We start from the raw sequence: 16,053 nt of genomic DNA, 5'->3' as shown, positions 1-16,053 counted from the left end.
AGCACAACCACCGCCTTACTCTCTTTCTCTAACACTATCCTGCAAAATAAAAATGCAGGTTATCTCTTCTCAGCTACCTTCCCAGACCTCTCTAAAGCTTTCGACATGGTCCCACACAAACACCTCATCTCTCTTGTCAATAACCTATCCTTCTCTCAACCTCATCAGCTGGTTTCAGAGTTACCTATCTGACCGCCAACAAGCAGTTGTTTGGCAGGACAACCTATCCCCCCAACTACCAGTCTCCATAGGGGTTCCCCAAGGGTCCATCCTGGGACCCCTACTCTTCTCTATTTTCACCAATAATCTAGCCTCAGCCACAGCACATAGCACACTCATACAATACGCAGATGACTCGACCATCATCTGCACAGCCCACTCCCTACCCGAACTGCAAAAAGTCACACAGGAAGCATTTTCTTCTATTGAAACTTGGTTATCCAATGCCCAACTAATACTCAACCCAAACAAAGCAAAATTACTAATCTTCCAACCCACCAAACTTATCCTAGACAGCTCTCACTTTAACATCACAGCAAAAGACAACACCATCATTCATCCTACAGAACACACCAAATTACTAGGAGTAGAAATAGACAGTAAACTGAACTTTGACATTCACATTTCAGTGACCATTAAAAAAGTGCACAAAAAACTAGGAGCATTATATAGAAATCAGCAACTACTTACCAAAGCAGCTAAAATTTCAGTAGCAAATTCTCATTTTATCTCTACCCTACTCTATGCCTCTCCAATATTTACTAACCTTAGACAATGCGACCTAAATAAGTTTTGAAACCTGCTACAACAAAATCGCCAAATTCGCCACAGGGGCTTCCTACCGTACTCACCACTGTCTCTCACTAGCAGAACTGGGCTGGCTAGAGCTCCCCACCTTCTTCAATTGTACCAACTTGTACTCGCCCACAAACTAATAAACCAACCACTAAAACTCCCATCCCTCCAGAATCTACTCCAACCCTGCATAACTACAACTCTGGACCTCCCTCCCATCCTCAATTACCTCTGTAACTTCTTGTACCCACTTCAAATCCTTACTAAAATCACACTTAAAAACTTGCCAGATATGCCGTTGCAACCCCCTCTAATACCATCCACTCCACCCACCCACTACCTCTCTCGGCCCCCATCAACAACCTACTCTTATCAAGCTTGGCTACTCATGTTCCCAGCTACCTACCACATAATACTAACTTCTTGTATTAACAACTGCTAATGGCTGTTATGTACCTCAAAAACAGATCGTATCAATTGTTCACTGATTAATCTCAACTACATTTGTAACCATGTTTAGTATATGTCACCATATTTTAAAATTGTACTATGTTCTACAGCTGTTTTACATCTATGTTTTATTCTTGTCTTATGTCCTCAGCTGGACTAATGTCTATATTTAAATGCTATGTTTTTTAACTGTATAATGCAAGTGGAGCTTTTCTCCCCGGGCCTCCGCTGAAAATGGACCTGTGTCTAGTCGGACTCTCCCAGTCAACAAATGTAAATAAAGAAAGTCTTCCATAAAAGCTTAAGGCAGCAGGAAATGAAATTATTGTGTTTTTTGTTTGTTTGTTTTTTTGTATTTTGAGATATGAAAATATCATGCTGGACAGGAATGGAGCAAGAAGCAGAAGAAGCTCAGGTAGCAGGAATATACGGAACAACTGCTCCAAGAGTGTGCAGTTTGATCTTTAAGAGAAGCTGTAAACTCTTGGAATGAACTTCAAGCATGTGTGATAGAATGGGAGAGATCTATGGGTGCATTCAGGAGGGCAGGGCAAGGGAGTGGTATAAAAATGCAAGGTGGTAGAGAGCTTGAGAGGAGGTGGATGTTAAAAAACAGAAGAGGTATGCTGTTTGTCCTCTTATAATACAACTTAGTTCCTACCTGATTTTATTAAAGATGGAGACAGATGAGGGTGTTCAGTCAAGACACTGGTGCAGTAGTCCCTCATTTTATCACAAGCAAGTACCAAAGCATTAAGAAAGAGATTGAAGAATTTGGAGGCTAGACATCATATACACCCTTCATTTGGTAAGTCTGCCTTGCCAAGGGAGTCTTTTAGATTTTACTGTCTGTCCGATCCTTCTTGACTGGTGATGGGTCTAACTCTTTCATTGATCACAGATGAAAAGCCTTCAAGAAGTGCACCCCAGTAACCACTTTGGATGGAAATGTATTCCAGGGTGAATGCACCATCTCTAAATCTGTCAAGTGGCCACAATATATAACTGTGACTGGCCTGCATGCAAGTGACAGTCTGCAGGTTCCATAGTATGGACTCTGTGATTGCACTCAGGACCAGGGACTCTTACTTCTGTGTCTTCTCTCCAAGTCTGGTAGATCCTGACAGGCCATGTTTGGAGATTTAATGAGGATCTGCTGGATTTGGTCACATCAGCAGGGCAGAGAGAATGGGTTCAGGAACTGGACTTGCAGTAACTGTTTAGACATTTGGAGAGCCATGTCTTTCCAGATGTAGGAGTCCACCTATAGGGAAAAATGCCTAATACAAGCATTAGACACTGTGAGGGCCTCTTGCACCCCATTGGCACTTTCTACAAACATTTCCTCTTACCCTGAAGTCCTGCCTGCTGACCTTGAGCCATCACTTGTTGCATTTTAAGCCAAACCCATGTTGGCAGAGAGTAGACCCGTCTATCAGTTGTGGAACTAGAATTCATAGATGCTCTTCCTCCCCCTCTGTGTCCAGGCAAAATGATTCCAAGGGTCCAGAGACCCTTATCTCCAGACAGATTAGGCCATTTGTACCTTCCATCTCTGTAGCTTCTTCTCAGATGACACCTCCTTTTGAAAACTTCGCTGGTTTATGAAGTCCTGCATGGCTTTGCCTTTGGTGTCTGTCTTTCCTCTAGAAACACCTAAGTGAACAGCTGCTTGTCCTAAACTGTGCTATTTTTGCAACCTCAATCCATCCACATTTTACTGTGCTCTTCAGAAACAGATGCTTTTTGTTAACCTTCAGTAGGGTGAACCCTGTAAGAACATTCCAGATGGACTCCTGTGTGATTTCTTTGGTCAAGCATAGGTCTAAAAGACCATATCACCTTTCCACTTTACAGTCCAAGAAGTCCAACCTCTTGAACAGGGTGAGCAACTGGGTATTTTCCCTTACCACAATGAGGTTTAGATCCCACAGCTGCCTATATCATTTGTCCAGGTTCCAGTCCTCCCTAATGGACTATGCACTGGAGAAGCTGTCAGCCTCCCCTTAATCTGGGATCAGGAAGTGGTTAACACTCTTGCTGCAGCTGCTTTTTTTGATGTACTGCGTATGCGTATTGGAGATGCATTCCCACGCTTACCCAGTACATCAGTGTTTTGGAAAAGAAGGTCTCCGTAGCTCCCTTTTTTAATAAAAAAAAGGCTTTGGACACTTTAGAGGTAGGAGAGAGATAGAATGGAGGAAATACAAGGAAAATCAGGTACACTTCTTTAGTTTTGAAGAACTTACTGTACCTGATTTTCCTAGTATTTTCTCCATCCTGTCTCTATCGTATGTCTGGATTTCTCATTTTATTTATTTATTTTTGTTTAAAAAAAAAATTAAAAGTTACAGTATATACCAATGGAAGAAAGTCTGGGTGATTGGACCTTTTTCCATTGGTATATGCTGGGATTTACAACAGGCATGTTGGTTCAGCTGACCAATCAGCGTGCTACTTTTTGAATGTTAATGGCGAGTCATTGTATAATATAAAATAGTTAACAGCTTAAATGTTCCCTTGTTAGCAGGACCCTGTGGTCCTGTACAGGTATGTTTTTGTGATGATTTAATTATCCCTTTCTCCCCTTTTAATTTACAAAATTAGACTGAGAAGACAGTATAGATATTAAAACAAAGATATTGTAATGCAAAAGGTCTGCTTCATTCGATAAACTGAGGAAGTCGACAGTGGATGTATTCTCTCTCCAGGGACAGAGAATATTCCTTTACACTTTTCCTGTGCTACTTTTGATTCTGCACCTCATCACAAAATGCAAAGAAGAATGATGACAATTCATCCCGTTCAGCTATTGCTGGCTAAGGGCAATGTGGTTTCAGGGTCCCAGGTCTCTGACACTGCAGAAAATTCAGTCCAAGTCTGGTTCATTGACTTTATACTAAACTCTACCTTAGAACTTGTTCTCTTGTTAGATGTCCTTCCATATAAAGTATCATTAGTGGTTTAGCCCACTGGAAATGCTGTATTAATCAGACTTCATTTATCAGACATGTTTGCCATTTGGGAGGATATACATTTAATGTACCCTTGATCATTCAGCTTGCACATGATCTTGACCTAGCTTTGCCAGTTCTGTGATTTTGAAGCCCGGTTGTGCTAATGGAAAGGAATGTCTCTGACACCTCTGCCTTTCATGACCTTGTGGAGGGAAGTGCTGTGCTCACCTCTGACTGGTTAAGGATGTCTTTAAAAGGGGTCTACTTTATGTGCTCGAAGTCCGAGAATGTCGAATACAATATTCTCGACACGAGTAAACCGAAAGTGTAAAACATTAAAAATGTAAACAGAAATCTCTGTAGGTGGAGATTTCCATTTATTTCAATGTAGTGTGATCTCAGAGTTGGTATATTTAAGTAGCAGGGGTGTGGGGGATGCAGGGGGGCTTGCCCCCCTGCCTACACTAGTTTAATTTTTTTTTGGACTTCGATTGTTTAATAGTTCGATGCATATGGTTCGATCCATATGCACTCGAGCTATTAAACTTTCGAGGTCCTAAAGTAGACCCCTTTAAAAGAGTTGTCCATCTCTGCCCTCCTTTAAAGTGTTGATCTCTTCCTTTAGAACTTTTCTTCATGACTGACAGAATCACCTGTTCAATGTTTGAACTTGCTGGCTCAGTGGCTGTAAAATTTGTCTCTTGGAAGATACTACTTGTATGCCATCACCACTGCTGAATGGATCTTGGTGCTTCAGGATGTTATTCATAAGAAATCATATCTGATCTTTCTCAAGGATTAGGCATCCCTTATGAGAAAACCACATTTCCTTCTGAAAGTGGTTTCAGAGTTGTTCTTGCACCATTCTTTTCCTGCCCTGTTTTCATTATGGTGACAGAAACTAGCAAAAAAAAAGTCCTTCTTGCCCAGGACATGCACCCCCCCTCCGCTCATCCCTTTCATTCATTCACTAGCTGTTTGTCTGCTATACTCCTAGAAGGGTGAGGTCCACAATTTGCCAAGTAAACCTTTCTCAAGTGCAGTGCTAACTCCATTGTTTTTTGCCATCAGGCTGCAAGTTGCACTTTGGGAAAAAAAGGTCATCTGTGAGAATGGATACTTTGACAGCTTGTTTCAAAATATATGACTGCAGTTTTCTTCTATTTAGCCCCTTGTTGGTAGTTCACACCTTCCATATGTATTATTACTTAGGACAAAAACTTCAAGATAATCAGCAAACTAAATTAAACACAAAGGCGAGTAGCACTGTGAGCAGAGTCAAAAAGGCAGGCAGATATACCTTAAAAACAACAATTTAATTAGCGCTTTCGGTAGGATCAGTGTCCTACCTTCTTCAGACGTCTGAAGAAGGTAGGACACTGATCCTACCGAAAGCACTAATTAAATTGTTGTTTTAAGGTATATCTGCCTGCCTTTTTGACTCTGCTCACAGTGCTACTCGCCTTTGTGTTTAATTTTGTATTATTGTTTAGCCCATGATTGCAGGGTTTGGATCTTTGCCAACACGTGGGCATTGTAGGATTCTGCCTTCTTTGTTGTCACCAGTTAGCCATTCTCTTGGACTGGCTTCTTCAAAGGTTCAAGGGTCATTGTTTGAGATTATTCCCCACAGTTATCTGCTGCAGAGGATCCCCCAAAGCTGGCCTGTGGGGGGCACCTTTTGCAATGGTTTCTTATTAATCCCTGCTGTTTCCCTGTATTTTGACAGTCCCTTCGTTCAGTGATTTCAGATGGTGCCCTCAGTACATTGTGCAAGTGTATTTTAATGTAGCTTTTGCAAGGTGTCTTTTTTTTTCTTCTTTTAAAGGTTGTGCTCAGCAGCTGAGTAGTGCAGTGACTAGGCACATTCTTTTAGTCTTGTACATGACATCAGGGAATGATGTAAACCAAGGGGAGACATATGCATCACTGAGGATGGGACGGGACAAAAATGAATGATAGCAGAAGTGGAAATCCAGACAGTTACTCACTGCGTGGGGTGTTTTACAGATCTTCTGTTATAACTACATATCTGTTGGTTATAGTCCATACCTTACAGAGCTGTACTTTCGTTTGGTTATATTGAGTAAATATGCTTATATTTTTTGCGTTAACGTACATGTGTCATATTTTAAATTTAATTCTTTATTTTTTACAACTTTAGTGTCTTGGTCCATTCCGAAAACTGATAGCTTTTCACTGTTGAACTTAATGGTGAGGGCATAGGCAATATCAGTGTACAGAATGCATTCAGTGACAGCAGAGACATTCTATTTGTTACCTTGGTACTGAAACAGATACACTCAAGTGTACTTACAGAATGCCTTGGTCTAGATAGAATTTAATGTTTTCCTCTTTTGTTATCATAGCAAATGTTACCAAATAGAATTTATGGCAGGGATTGAAAAGGCAAAGAAAAAATATTCTTTGATTGTAAGGACTGAAACACCATTGCTAAGGTTTAAGTCAAGGAAAGGTTTTCATGTGAGTAACAGAAACCTGAAGGTAATGTGTAGAACTTTTCAATCTGGAAGAGAGGTCATCATAAGGAGTATTTTCTATGGATCTTTAGATGGTAGATAGAGGTCAGAGCATTGAGAAAGACCAGAAGAATTTGTACTGTATTTTACAAGTCATCATAAACTAGTGAAGGCATGAAAGTAGTTACTTTATCTTTTGTTGGAAAAAAAACATTGGTAATACTGCATTTTAAAAATTAACTATATTCAAGTATGACAAATTTGAAAGTATATTGTCAAAACAGTTTAATGGAAGCTGTTACTACTGAAAGAACAAGCCTTATGGTGAGATAATGAAGGCCCTCAGTTTTGAATATGTTTTTAGCAAGAGAATGCGGCATTATAGAAGTATTCAGATAACTTAGGGAATTATGTCAGTAGTGGACAAATATGATAATGCTACAAGGACAAAGAGCTGAAAACTGAGAGTGAATGTGACTATATAGGAGGGGTATTGTGTAGTTTAATGCAGGAGATTAAGACTGTAAGCTAACATGTTGCATCCTTTAGTCCTAGGTTTGATTTTCTTAGCCTTGTCTTTCGTACTAGGTGACTAAGTAAATTACTTGACTGGATAGCACTTCCAGTTTACTCTAAAATAGGCACTTGAGCCTAATGTGATTATGTGGTCAACAAGTAAATAAAAATAAAAGTCTGTCTGAAGTTTTTGTTTTACTCCAATCACACTGGATATGTGAAATAACCTGCTTAATGAGATTATGGTCACTTGTACAGTGATAGGACTGAAGCACAAATAAAAAAAAATTGCTAAAGGTATGAGTAAGGTCAGAAATTGCAATACAGGCAGGTTGTAAGTTACTGACATTTCTTTTGTGTTAACATTTTCTTTGCAAATGAAGTAAAAGAAAAAACTTTTACAAAACCTGCTTAATTTAAACATCATTATGAGTGCATCAGGTGAATTTTGTTTTTCTTCCCATTAGGTAGTTGTGGAGCTGCCAAAAGCAGATATTGCTGGTTCTCAGCTTGACTTGGGTAAGTGTCACATTTAAAAAAACAAAAATAACACTGTTTGCTGCAGGATGTATGTATCATGAAATGTGTGCATTAAGTGGTGTTAGTTATACTTGCACACTTTGGCAAACGGTACTGAACCAGTTACATTTTTTTACTTTAATTGTCAAATCTTTAGTTATACTGTGCGATGTGATATACGTCATTCACTTACCATGTTATGATGCATAGTTTCTTCATAAAACCTTGAGTATGAGTTTGCATTTAGGTCATTAAATGTTATTAGTCAAACTTGGTATTGAGAAATGCATTAGAAATAAATAACTTGGCAGAGTTGCTGGAGGTGGTTAAGTTGTGTTTGGCATGTTGAATGAGGTGCCTGATTATACTACATGATGTTAACATAAAATATTTTAAATGAAGTTAATATTGCACATGTCTTTGTGTTTAGGTCTCATTCCAGGTGGAAAAGTGAAGCTGATACATAGCTCCAGAATTAACATGAACAGCAAGTAGGTTACATTCATAATGCATTGCTGTAAATTGCTCAAGTACACTTTGGCAGAAACTTTTTTTTTTTTTTTACTGAAACATTATTATGCTACTTACATTTAAATACAGTTAAAATCACTTTTGGTTATTTATCAGAAATGCATGTTTTGTTATGCCAGCAAATGCAGTCCATGTTTACATCACACAAGGAGCAAACTGCCAGTTATACCCTCCGGCAACTCCTTAAATTGTTTACCACCATAGTTTCAATTCATATTCTTCTACTAATGCAGTTTTAATGTGATTTAATTTTCTGTGAACTCCGGTTGTATTGCATATTTATAAAAATGCACAAGGAAAGGTCTTACACACACATATTGGCATTGGCCAGTAGCAGGTCTGCCTACCAAGGAAGTGATTATAGGAGGGTTTCCATTACCTTCTGTCTCCTGTGAAGGGCCTCAGAGAGCCCAGAGGCCTTTATCTCAGAGATGAAAAAAAGACAGAGACCTCATGTCTCAATAGTTCCTCCCAGACCACCCTTCCTTCGGCAAAACCCTTTGGCTGATAACATTCTCTGTGGAAGCTTCTTTTACCACCACTCTCCCCCTTCTGGGAATGAGTTTTGTGAAAAAGCAGAATCAGCCTTAGGTCATTCCCCCTCCCAGTGTGGAGCATATAATTACATATGCTATTTTGCAAGCCAGAAATGTCTGGCTACCACACTCTCTGTTCCAAAAAAAGGATTGACGCTCATTGTATGCCCTTAGCTGAGTGGAGTGAAATTTTTTTATAAACATCCTTACAGCAACAAGTTTGTGATCTCTGTGGTCCAGCATGGGTCCTAGAGACCATGGGGACTTCCCTTCTAGCTGTCATGTATATAGAAGGTGAAGGTGCACCTGATAGATTGTGGTTTGTTCTAGAAAACCATGTCATTGTCGGAGCTCTTTCTGTCACAGTGCCAGCAGTGACTTTTTTTGTGTTTATCACTTTTGTCTGTAAGCATGTGACCATGGAATTAGTATTTATAAGTATGGGTATTGGTAAGCAACATGTTCCATGCAGGAGGTTGCACAGAGGCTTGTTGCCCTTCAAAAAATGCTTTTTATTGTTTTATGTTTGGCCAAAACTACAGTTCCTTTTATTTGTCTGGTTTTAGTTCATCTGGCTGTAACCCAATGATTCACAGCTGGGGCTAACCACAACACCTGTTCATTTTAACACCTGATGAGGAGTCAAAGCTTTTGGACAGGATATTTTCTTCTGTCATACCTGGCTCAAACCACTCAACAGATTGATTCATCTCTTCAGGTTCTAGTCCATCCAAGTGGAATAGAAACTAGAAAAGCTTTGCTTTTCAGCATTTCTTGATTCTAGGTTCAGGGAAAACCTGGATAAGATCTTTCATGGTTTCTGTAGTGGGCTTTTCTGTGGCTCAGTGTAACACTGACTGTGTTGATGCTATCCCAAGGACAGAGGTTAGGACATCCTGCATGACTCTTCCAATAAGGTCCTGTTTGGGCTTTCTAAAGTAGAGTCTTTGTGATCCATCTTAACTCTTGCTTCTACTTTTTGAGGAGTCCCCTTACAGACTAAGGAGAGTTCCCAAGCACCAGATAGTGCTGTTTTCTGAGACTGTGCTGGCCATGTCTATTAGGAGGGTGACGACAGGCACAGCAGTCACAATCTTGACACTGTGTGTGCGTGTGTGTGTGTGTGTGTGGTTCTTTGAGTTCACCTTATCTTGGAGCACCATCACAAAAAAAATAAATAAAACATTCTGTTCTTGTCATGGTCACTAGTAGCCATATCTTGGAACTGCTAGTTCTTTAGTCAGAAAGACCTCTGCTCATTTACTCAGCTGCCTCTGCAGATGTCATGGAACATACTCAGACACTGCTCCTTAAATAAGCTATCTAGACATGCCCTTATTTGGTTGAAGCTAGTGGTTCTTTTTTCCCCTCTTTTTTAGCTCCCTAGCAGATGGGAGAATGTGAGACTTACATCCTGTTCTGAGTGGTTTCAGTGAGGGAATCATGAACATAAAGTTCCAGATGGTGATGCTGTAAGTGGTTATGCCTCTTCTGTCATAGGACAGCTGTATGATGTCACTGGACATGCTAAAAATCTTATGGCACATCAGTAACCGAGGGCCACCCAGGAGGTTACTTCAGTTCACTTTTGTGAATCACTAAAAAGGGCTGCTGTTTGATCTCTGTTCTCCAGCCAGAATGTTTGTCATATTTATAACCAGGTTGAAAGAAACTTTGCTGGAAAAGAGGCTGTTACATGCAGTGGCATAGCAAGGGTGTAGAGAAGGGGGCAGTTGCCCGGGTGCTAGTGTTAGCGAGCAGTATCAAGAAGTGCAGAATTCACTCTTTTCAGTATTTTTAGAATCATATTTTATTTTTCTTTTGCTTGAAGAGCTGAAGGAACATGAGTCTGCTGCAGGAAGCCAGTTGGTTTGAAGGTACAAGTTGGCTTGCTACAGATTAAACCAAAGTTTTTTTTTTTTTTTTTTTTTTTTTTTGCTCTTCACAAAACAAAAGAGGTGAGAGGGTGAGGGAGTGGGTCACGAGAGCATGAAATTGGCACTGGGTGCTAACTGTGTCAGTTATGGCACTGTTTTTATGAATATATGACTTATGAAATCTCCACTGAGGGCTTACTCTGTAGTGTCACTGGCTTTGGTACTGTTTGGGTTGCAGGACATGTGGGTCTTCATAATCTGTAAGAGGTCAACTCTGAGCCTTTCTAAGGGGATTGCTGTTATCTTGGCAGAGTTAGACACTTTTCAGTGTCTGTCATTCCAACCGCAAAGAAGGTCCAGGTGGTCATGACTTTGGTAACCTGGATGAGAACATGGTAGACCATGATTTGATGGTGCCTTCCACAGGCTTGACAATATGGGTGTTGCAGTACTTTTTGAGGTGTCAGTGGTAGCAGAATCATCACGCATTCTAGGATTTTCTCTTGTCTATACCCTTATTACTTTAATTTGGAATGGGGCGGGGCAAAATCTTCATATGGTGTGATGTTAAAAGTGGCAAAACTATTAATGCCTTTTTCAATCATATTAAACAAAATGGTGGTCTTTATTTATTTATTTGTGTGCTTGAAAAAGTGGAATGTGATCCCCAGGGGTGGATTATTGATAGAATATGTGGAATGCCGTGAGCTGTGGTGGCAATTGTACTTGAATGCCAGTAACCCACTTGGATTGAAGGAAATGTGTTCTATTAATTATGTGCTAACGTTGAAACATTAGGAGGTGTAATGATGGTGTATGAGACTATTATTTACAAGAATTAGTTGTATTTTTTATTAAGATTTTAGTTATACATAGTGGTTCTTTATATGTATATTTGCTAGTGTCTTATGTAAATTAGGATATATGGTTCTTCATTGGTAAAATTAATTTCAGACATAAATTGATTGGGTATTTCTTCACGTGGTTATTTTAGGGAAGTTTTATGCTTTGGCGAGGAAACATATAATCTGTTCTGATGAAGTTCATTGTATATAAACAAAAGTGTTTAACTAGCAGTAAATTGATCTGATGTCCTTTTCATTCATTCCTCAACTGATGGGTTTGGATCCAAGGCTCTGATCTGACTTGGCCACTTTTACCAGATCTTCAGATCCAAACCTCTCGAGCTCCTTCCTTTACCCACAATGCCCTGCCCACCTAACATACCTCAGATCTCATTTGCTGCCATTCATCTTCAGATGCAGATACTGTCACTCTCAAACTTTTGGAGTTATTTGTTATTAGAATCATGAGTTTACCTTAAAAATACAATTCCTATAGGTTCATAGGTGTTTACTAGGCTAACGACCACAAGGGCCTTTTTAAGCATAGCCATGTATCCTAAATTTCTGACAAGTTCTGATACCCTTGATAAGTGTAAGCATAGACCTAGGAGATGAACCATTAACAGGTTACTTGTTTGCATCAGAGACATAGGTGCCAAACCAGGGATGAATTTCTGGTTTTCCATCCAATTGTCCAAGTTGCACTTGACTTGGATTAGGGAAGAACTCTGCTTCACATGGATGGGGAGCCTGTTCCATAGATGGGTAGTCTCTTGGATACATACCTATCTCTCCAGCCGGTCCTATTTAAATCACAGGCAAGGTTTCAGAATTTAGAATGGGTAATTCTGGTACTGTTTGTTTTGTGGATATGCAGGAGATCCATCAAAGTGGGGGTCTGACAATGCCCTGTATGCCAGGCGTAGATCTTCCCTCAAAAGCCTGTAGGAGACAGAATACAGGGATAGGGCCTTGAGGCAGTCTGCATAGGACATATTACTTATGCCCTGTATGCTTTTAGTGAGGAACCTCTGTGGATGTTCCAGTTGTTGGATATGCCTGGTTAGGTACATACCAAAGGGGGCATTGTACTCAGTGATGGGTATGATGAATGAAGAATACAGTGGAACAACGACTTCCTTGGGCTTAGATGCCATACCTTTGTTTATAAGTTGCACAACATAGAATGATTTCCTCACCACTGTAGACACATGATGGTCAAAGGCTAGATTACCATCTATATGTGTCCCTAAGTCCCTGACTACTGGGTCATCTCTAAAGGGTGTTTGTCAATATGATAGTTACCGGGGATGGATGACTTCCCAAAGGATACTATTGTGTATTTCTTGGCATTGAGGCCAAGACTCTTACACCAGTTGTTTGTCCATGTCAACCCCTCCTGGAGAACATTTGTGTCAGTATGAGATTCAATAACAGCTCCTAATTTGCAATCATCTGCAAATTTAGTCAGCCAGAGACCACTGACATTGGCCTTGACTTCTGAGAAGTAAATGCCAAAAAGGAGGGGTCCAAGGACTGATCCCTGAGGGTCCACTTCTGACTGGCCTCTTTGTAGAGGTGGACTTCCCAATTCTAACTTCCTGGGTCCTGTCTGTGAGCCAATTGGCTATCCACTGGGTGACATATGGGTTTGTACCTAACCTCTTGAGTTTGTCAACAATGCCCGAGTGGGGTATTGTGTCAAATGCCTTGGCCTTATTTAACTGCTTCTTCATCCTGCCATTTTTGCTAGTTTCTCTTGCTGTTTTTTCAAGTTAACTACTGTGTTTCTGGGTACTTCTCTGTAGTACCACTGTTGATATGTTATTTAAATTCTTTCTTACTCATTAGATTATTCCTTGTGCTACCATTGTTGCTAGTTGTGCTGTTCTTTTCCTGCTTTCCTTTCTTAAATAAAAAAAAAAAACTTAAGTAGTTTCTTTTTTCTGATAATTTCTTTTTTTGTGGAGTTAGTTCCAGTATGGCTGATAAGCCTACCAGATTTAAAAAAAATACATCACCTGTGGGTATAAAATCCCAAACTCAGATGCCCACAGGGAATACGTGTATCGTTTGGGATCCACTTATCATGATGCAGATTGCTCTGGGTACAATTCCAGAGCCCTCACTGACCAGAGAAACAAGCTGGTGTTGAAGGGTCTTCTCCCTTCTATGACTTCTGCTTCCACAACTGGGGCGCAAACCCTCTCTAAAAAACTAGACAAGAGGAAGCCAGACTCCTAAAGATAAAGACACTTGAAAGAGGTTACCTGATCATTCATCCTCTTCGGCTTCTTCCTTGGAGCCACCATCTAAGTTGTCTAAAAAGTTGGATCTGATGGCTTCTAAACCTAAATCACCATGGATCCAAGCACCTCCACTCCTAGCAGATCTGGTCACTTCTCATTTCCTTTCACCTTTCATGGAGGGATCCCCCCCACAGATTTTCCAGACCTCCATCCTTCACATTTTCTGTTAGGTTTTCCAGAATGTTATCCTAGTCTAATGTAGATCAGCTAATGAGAACATTTCTCATTTTCAGATGGGGGTACTCCCAGCTCTGACTCCTACCAGATCTGTGAGCCAGCCTTTGGCTACTTCCCCATTGATTTTGCCTTCTCCAAACCAACCCACTGTTTCAGAGCCCTCAGATCCAAGATCCCCAGGGGGTTTCTTCATCAGATCCAAAGACAGTCTGCTTTTCTACTTCTACAACTTTCCCGAATCACCTGGTCCTGATCTTCCAGAGCCAGAATACTCTTGGAGCTAAAGTGTCATTGCTGGATCCAAAGCTGTAGGAGGTGTCTCTGCCTGTCCGTGCTTCGGCGCTGGACAGCTCAGGTCCAACCCCTTCCTCGGGTGGAGTGCTTATAGTGTTGCAGGAGCCGACAGTTTACACATTATTGGATCCTTTGCCATTGACTTTGGTCTCCCCCGGGCACTCTGACCTTGAAGTTGTGGAGAGGGCCTTCTCTTTATCTAGAAACAGGACATCCTGCTCTCCTTAGATAAAGACAGCTATGCCTCCTAGGTTCTCTTCTCCAAGTCTCATTCATCCATTCCTGTGGGACAGCCACTGATCAAGCCTCCAGTCAGTCCTTCATGACATCCTCATCTCTTCTGATACTTCCCCAGACCATCCCACTGGAGAAGTCCCTTGGAAGAAGAAGTGTAAAAAAAGAGAAACCTAGATTCTCTGCAGAAATCTGACACCGAGGACATGGATTTCGATAAAGGGAGTGGTTCCCCAGATCTCCATGTGAAGACCTGTCATTTGGAAACATTCTAGAACTCCTAAATTAAAAAGGTAGTTGGTTTTCCAATACCCCTTCCCAGGAGGAATTAGTGTTCTGGAATTTTTGGGTCTGTCCTGGCTACTTCATTGACTGCCCCAGCTGATGAACTCATAGATCTTATTTGTTGTTGGGTGTGGGAGGGACTAGACACTGTGAAGCCAATCCATAAATGTCCTCACAAAATATTAGCCCCTCCTAAAGACAAGGCACACTAGAGTAGGGGGGTCCCTGTAAATGCCATTGTTGTGGTGGCAGCCACCAAAAAAGAGCTTGCAGAACAAAGCTCTTCTATCCATTTCCATAACAGGGAGTCCAGCGCCTTGGACAGATTTGGTAAGCGTACGTACGCATCAGCACATTTGTCCTTCGGTCGCTGAATTACCTGACACATCTTACAAGGTTATAAAGAGATTTGACTAGAGAACTTTCCAAATCTCTTTTGGGGTACATGTCTTCCAAGAACCAAAATAGAGTCTCCTCAAAACTGGCCACCCTCCAATCAATTTCTAATACATCCATGAGGCTGACCCCCCCCATGCAGCAGAATGTACCTCAAGGGTGGTGGATTCAGGCATAGCCATTAGGAGATACGCCTGGATGTGACTATGTGATTTTTGTGGAGCACTTTAAGTGTTTGTACATCATTGCTCCCTTTGATGGATCTTCCTTCTTTAGCCCCAAAGTAAAGGACACGTTCTTCAGATGTGATCAAGAGGGAAAGACCCTATCTGATGTGGGCATGTGTTTTTATAATCCTCAAAGACCTGTTGATAGGAATCAATGAGGAGGTAGAAAGATGTCATTCCATAAATTCCAAGGTCCTTTTCAAGACTCACATGGAGATAGTTCCTCCAGGGGCAGAGGGGGAACCAAAATGGAAGAAGCCACCCTTGCAGCAAAGGTGGCCTGCAGACCTAGGGCTTCTGGGATTCCTCCTCAGATAAACCCTACCAACCCTCCTGAAGGGAGTTCTGATTGTTACCCTGTGGAGGTAGTCAGGAGAGGGGGTGCATTTGTCTCTAGAGCAAAGAGCCTGCCTATCTGTAACAAAAGATTCCTGGGCACAGAGAATTATATCCAGAGGTTATATCATACCATTTTCCCAAACTCCTCCTACAAAAATGAAAAGAATTCCCAATGTTCCATCCAGTCAGAGGGAGGCAGCAGCATTTGAAATAGAAAAGCTGATAGAAAATGTCATCCAGGAGGTCCCACCAGACCAGAGAGGATCTGGGACCTATTCAGGATTTT

General features: G+C 40.9%; 1 protein-coding gene across 1 annotated transcript in view; it reads left to right on the top strand.

Moving 5' to 3' along the window:
* DYNC2I1 (dynein 2 intermediate chain 1) overlaps positions 1-16,053 on the top strand; it is a 774,274-nt gene that overhangs the window by 606,232 nt on the left and 151,989 nt on the right. The window contains exons 9-10 of the mRNA XM_044062024.1: positions 7,666-7,717; positions 8,148-8,208. Coding sequence (XP_043917959.1) covers positions 7,666-7,717; positions 8,148-8,208 — 113 coding nt within the window. The remainder of the gene's footprint in view (positions 1-7,665; positions 7,718-8,147; positions 8,209-16,053) is intronic.

This window comes from Protopterus annectens, chromosome 2.part1, assembly GCF_019279795.1.
Source record: "Protopterus annectens isolate FY-2018-M chromosome 2.part1, PAN1.0, whole genome shotgun sequence".
Classification (NCBI taxonomy): Eukaryota; Metazoa; Chordata; order Ceratodontiformes; family Protopteridae; genus Protopterus; species Protopterus annectens.
This window is presented reverse-complemented; position numbering and strand designations above follow the sequence as displayed.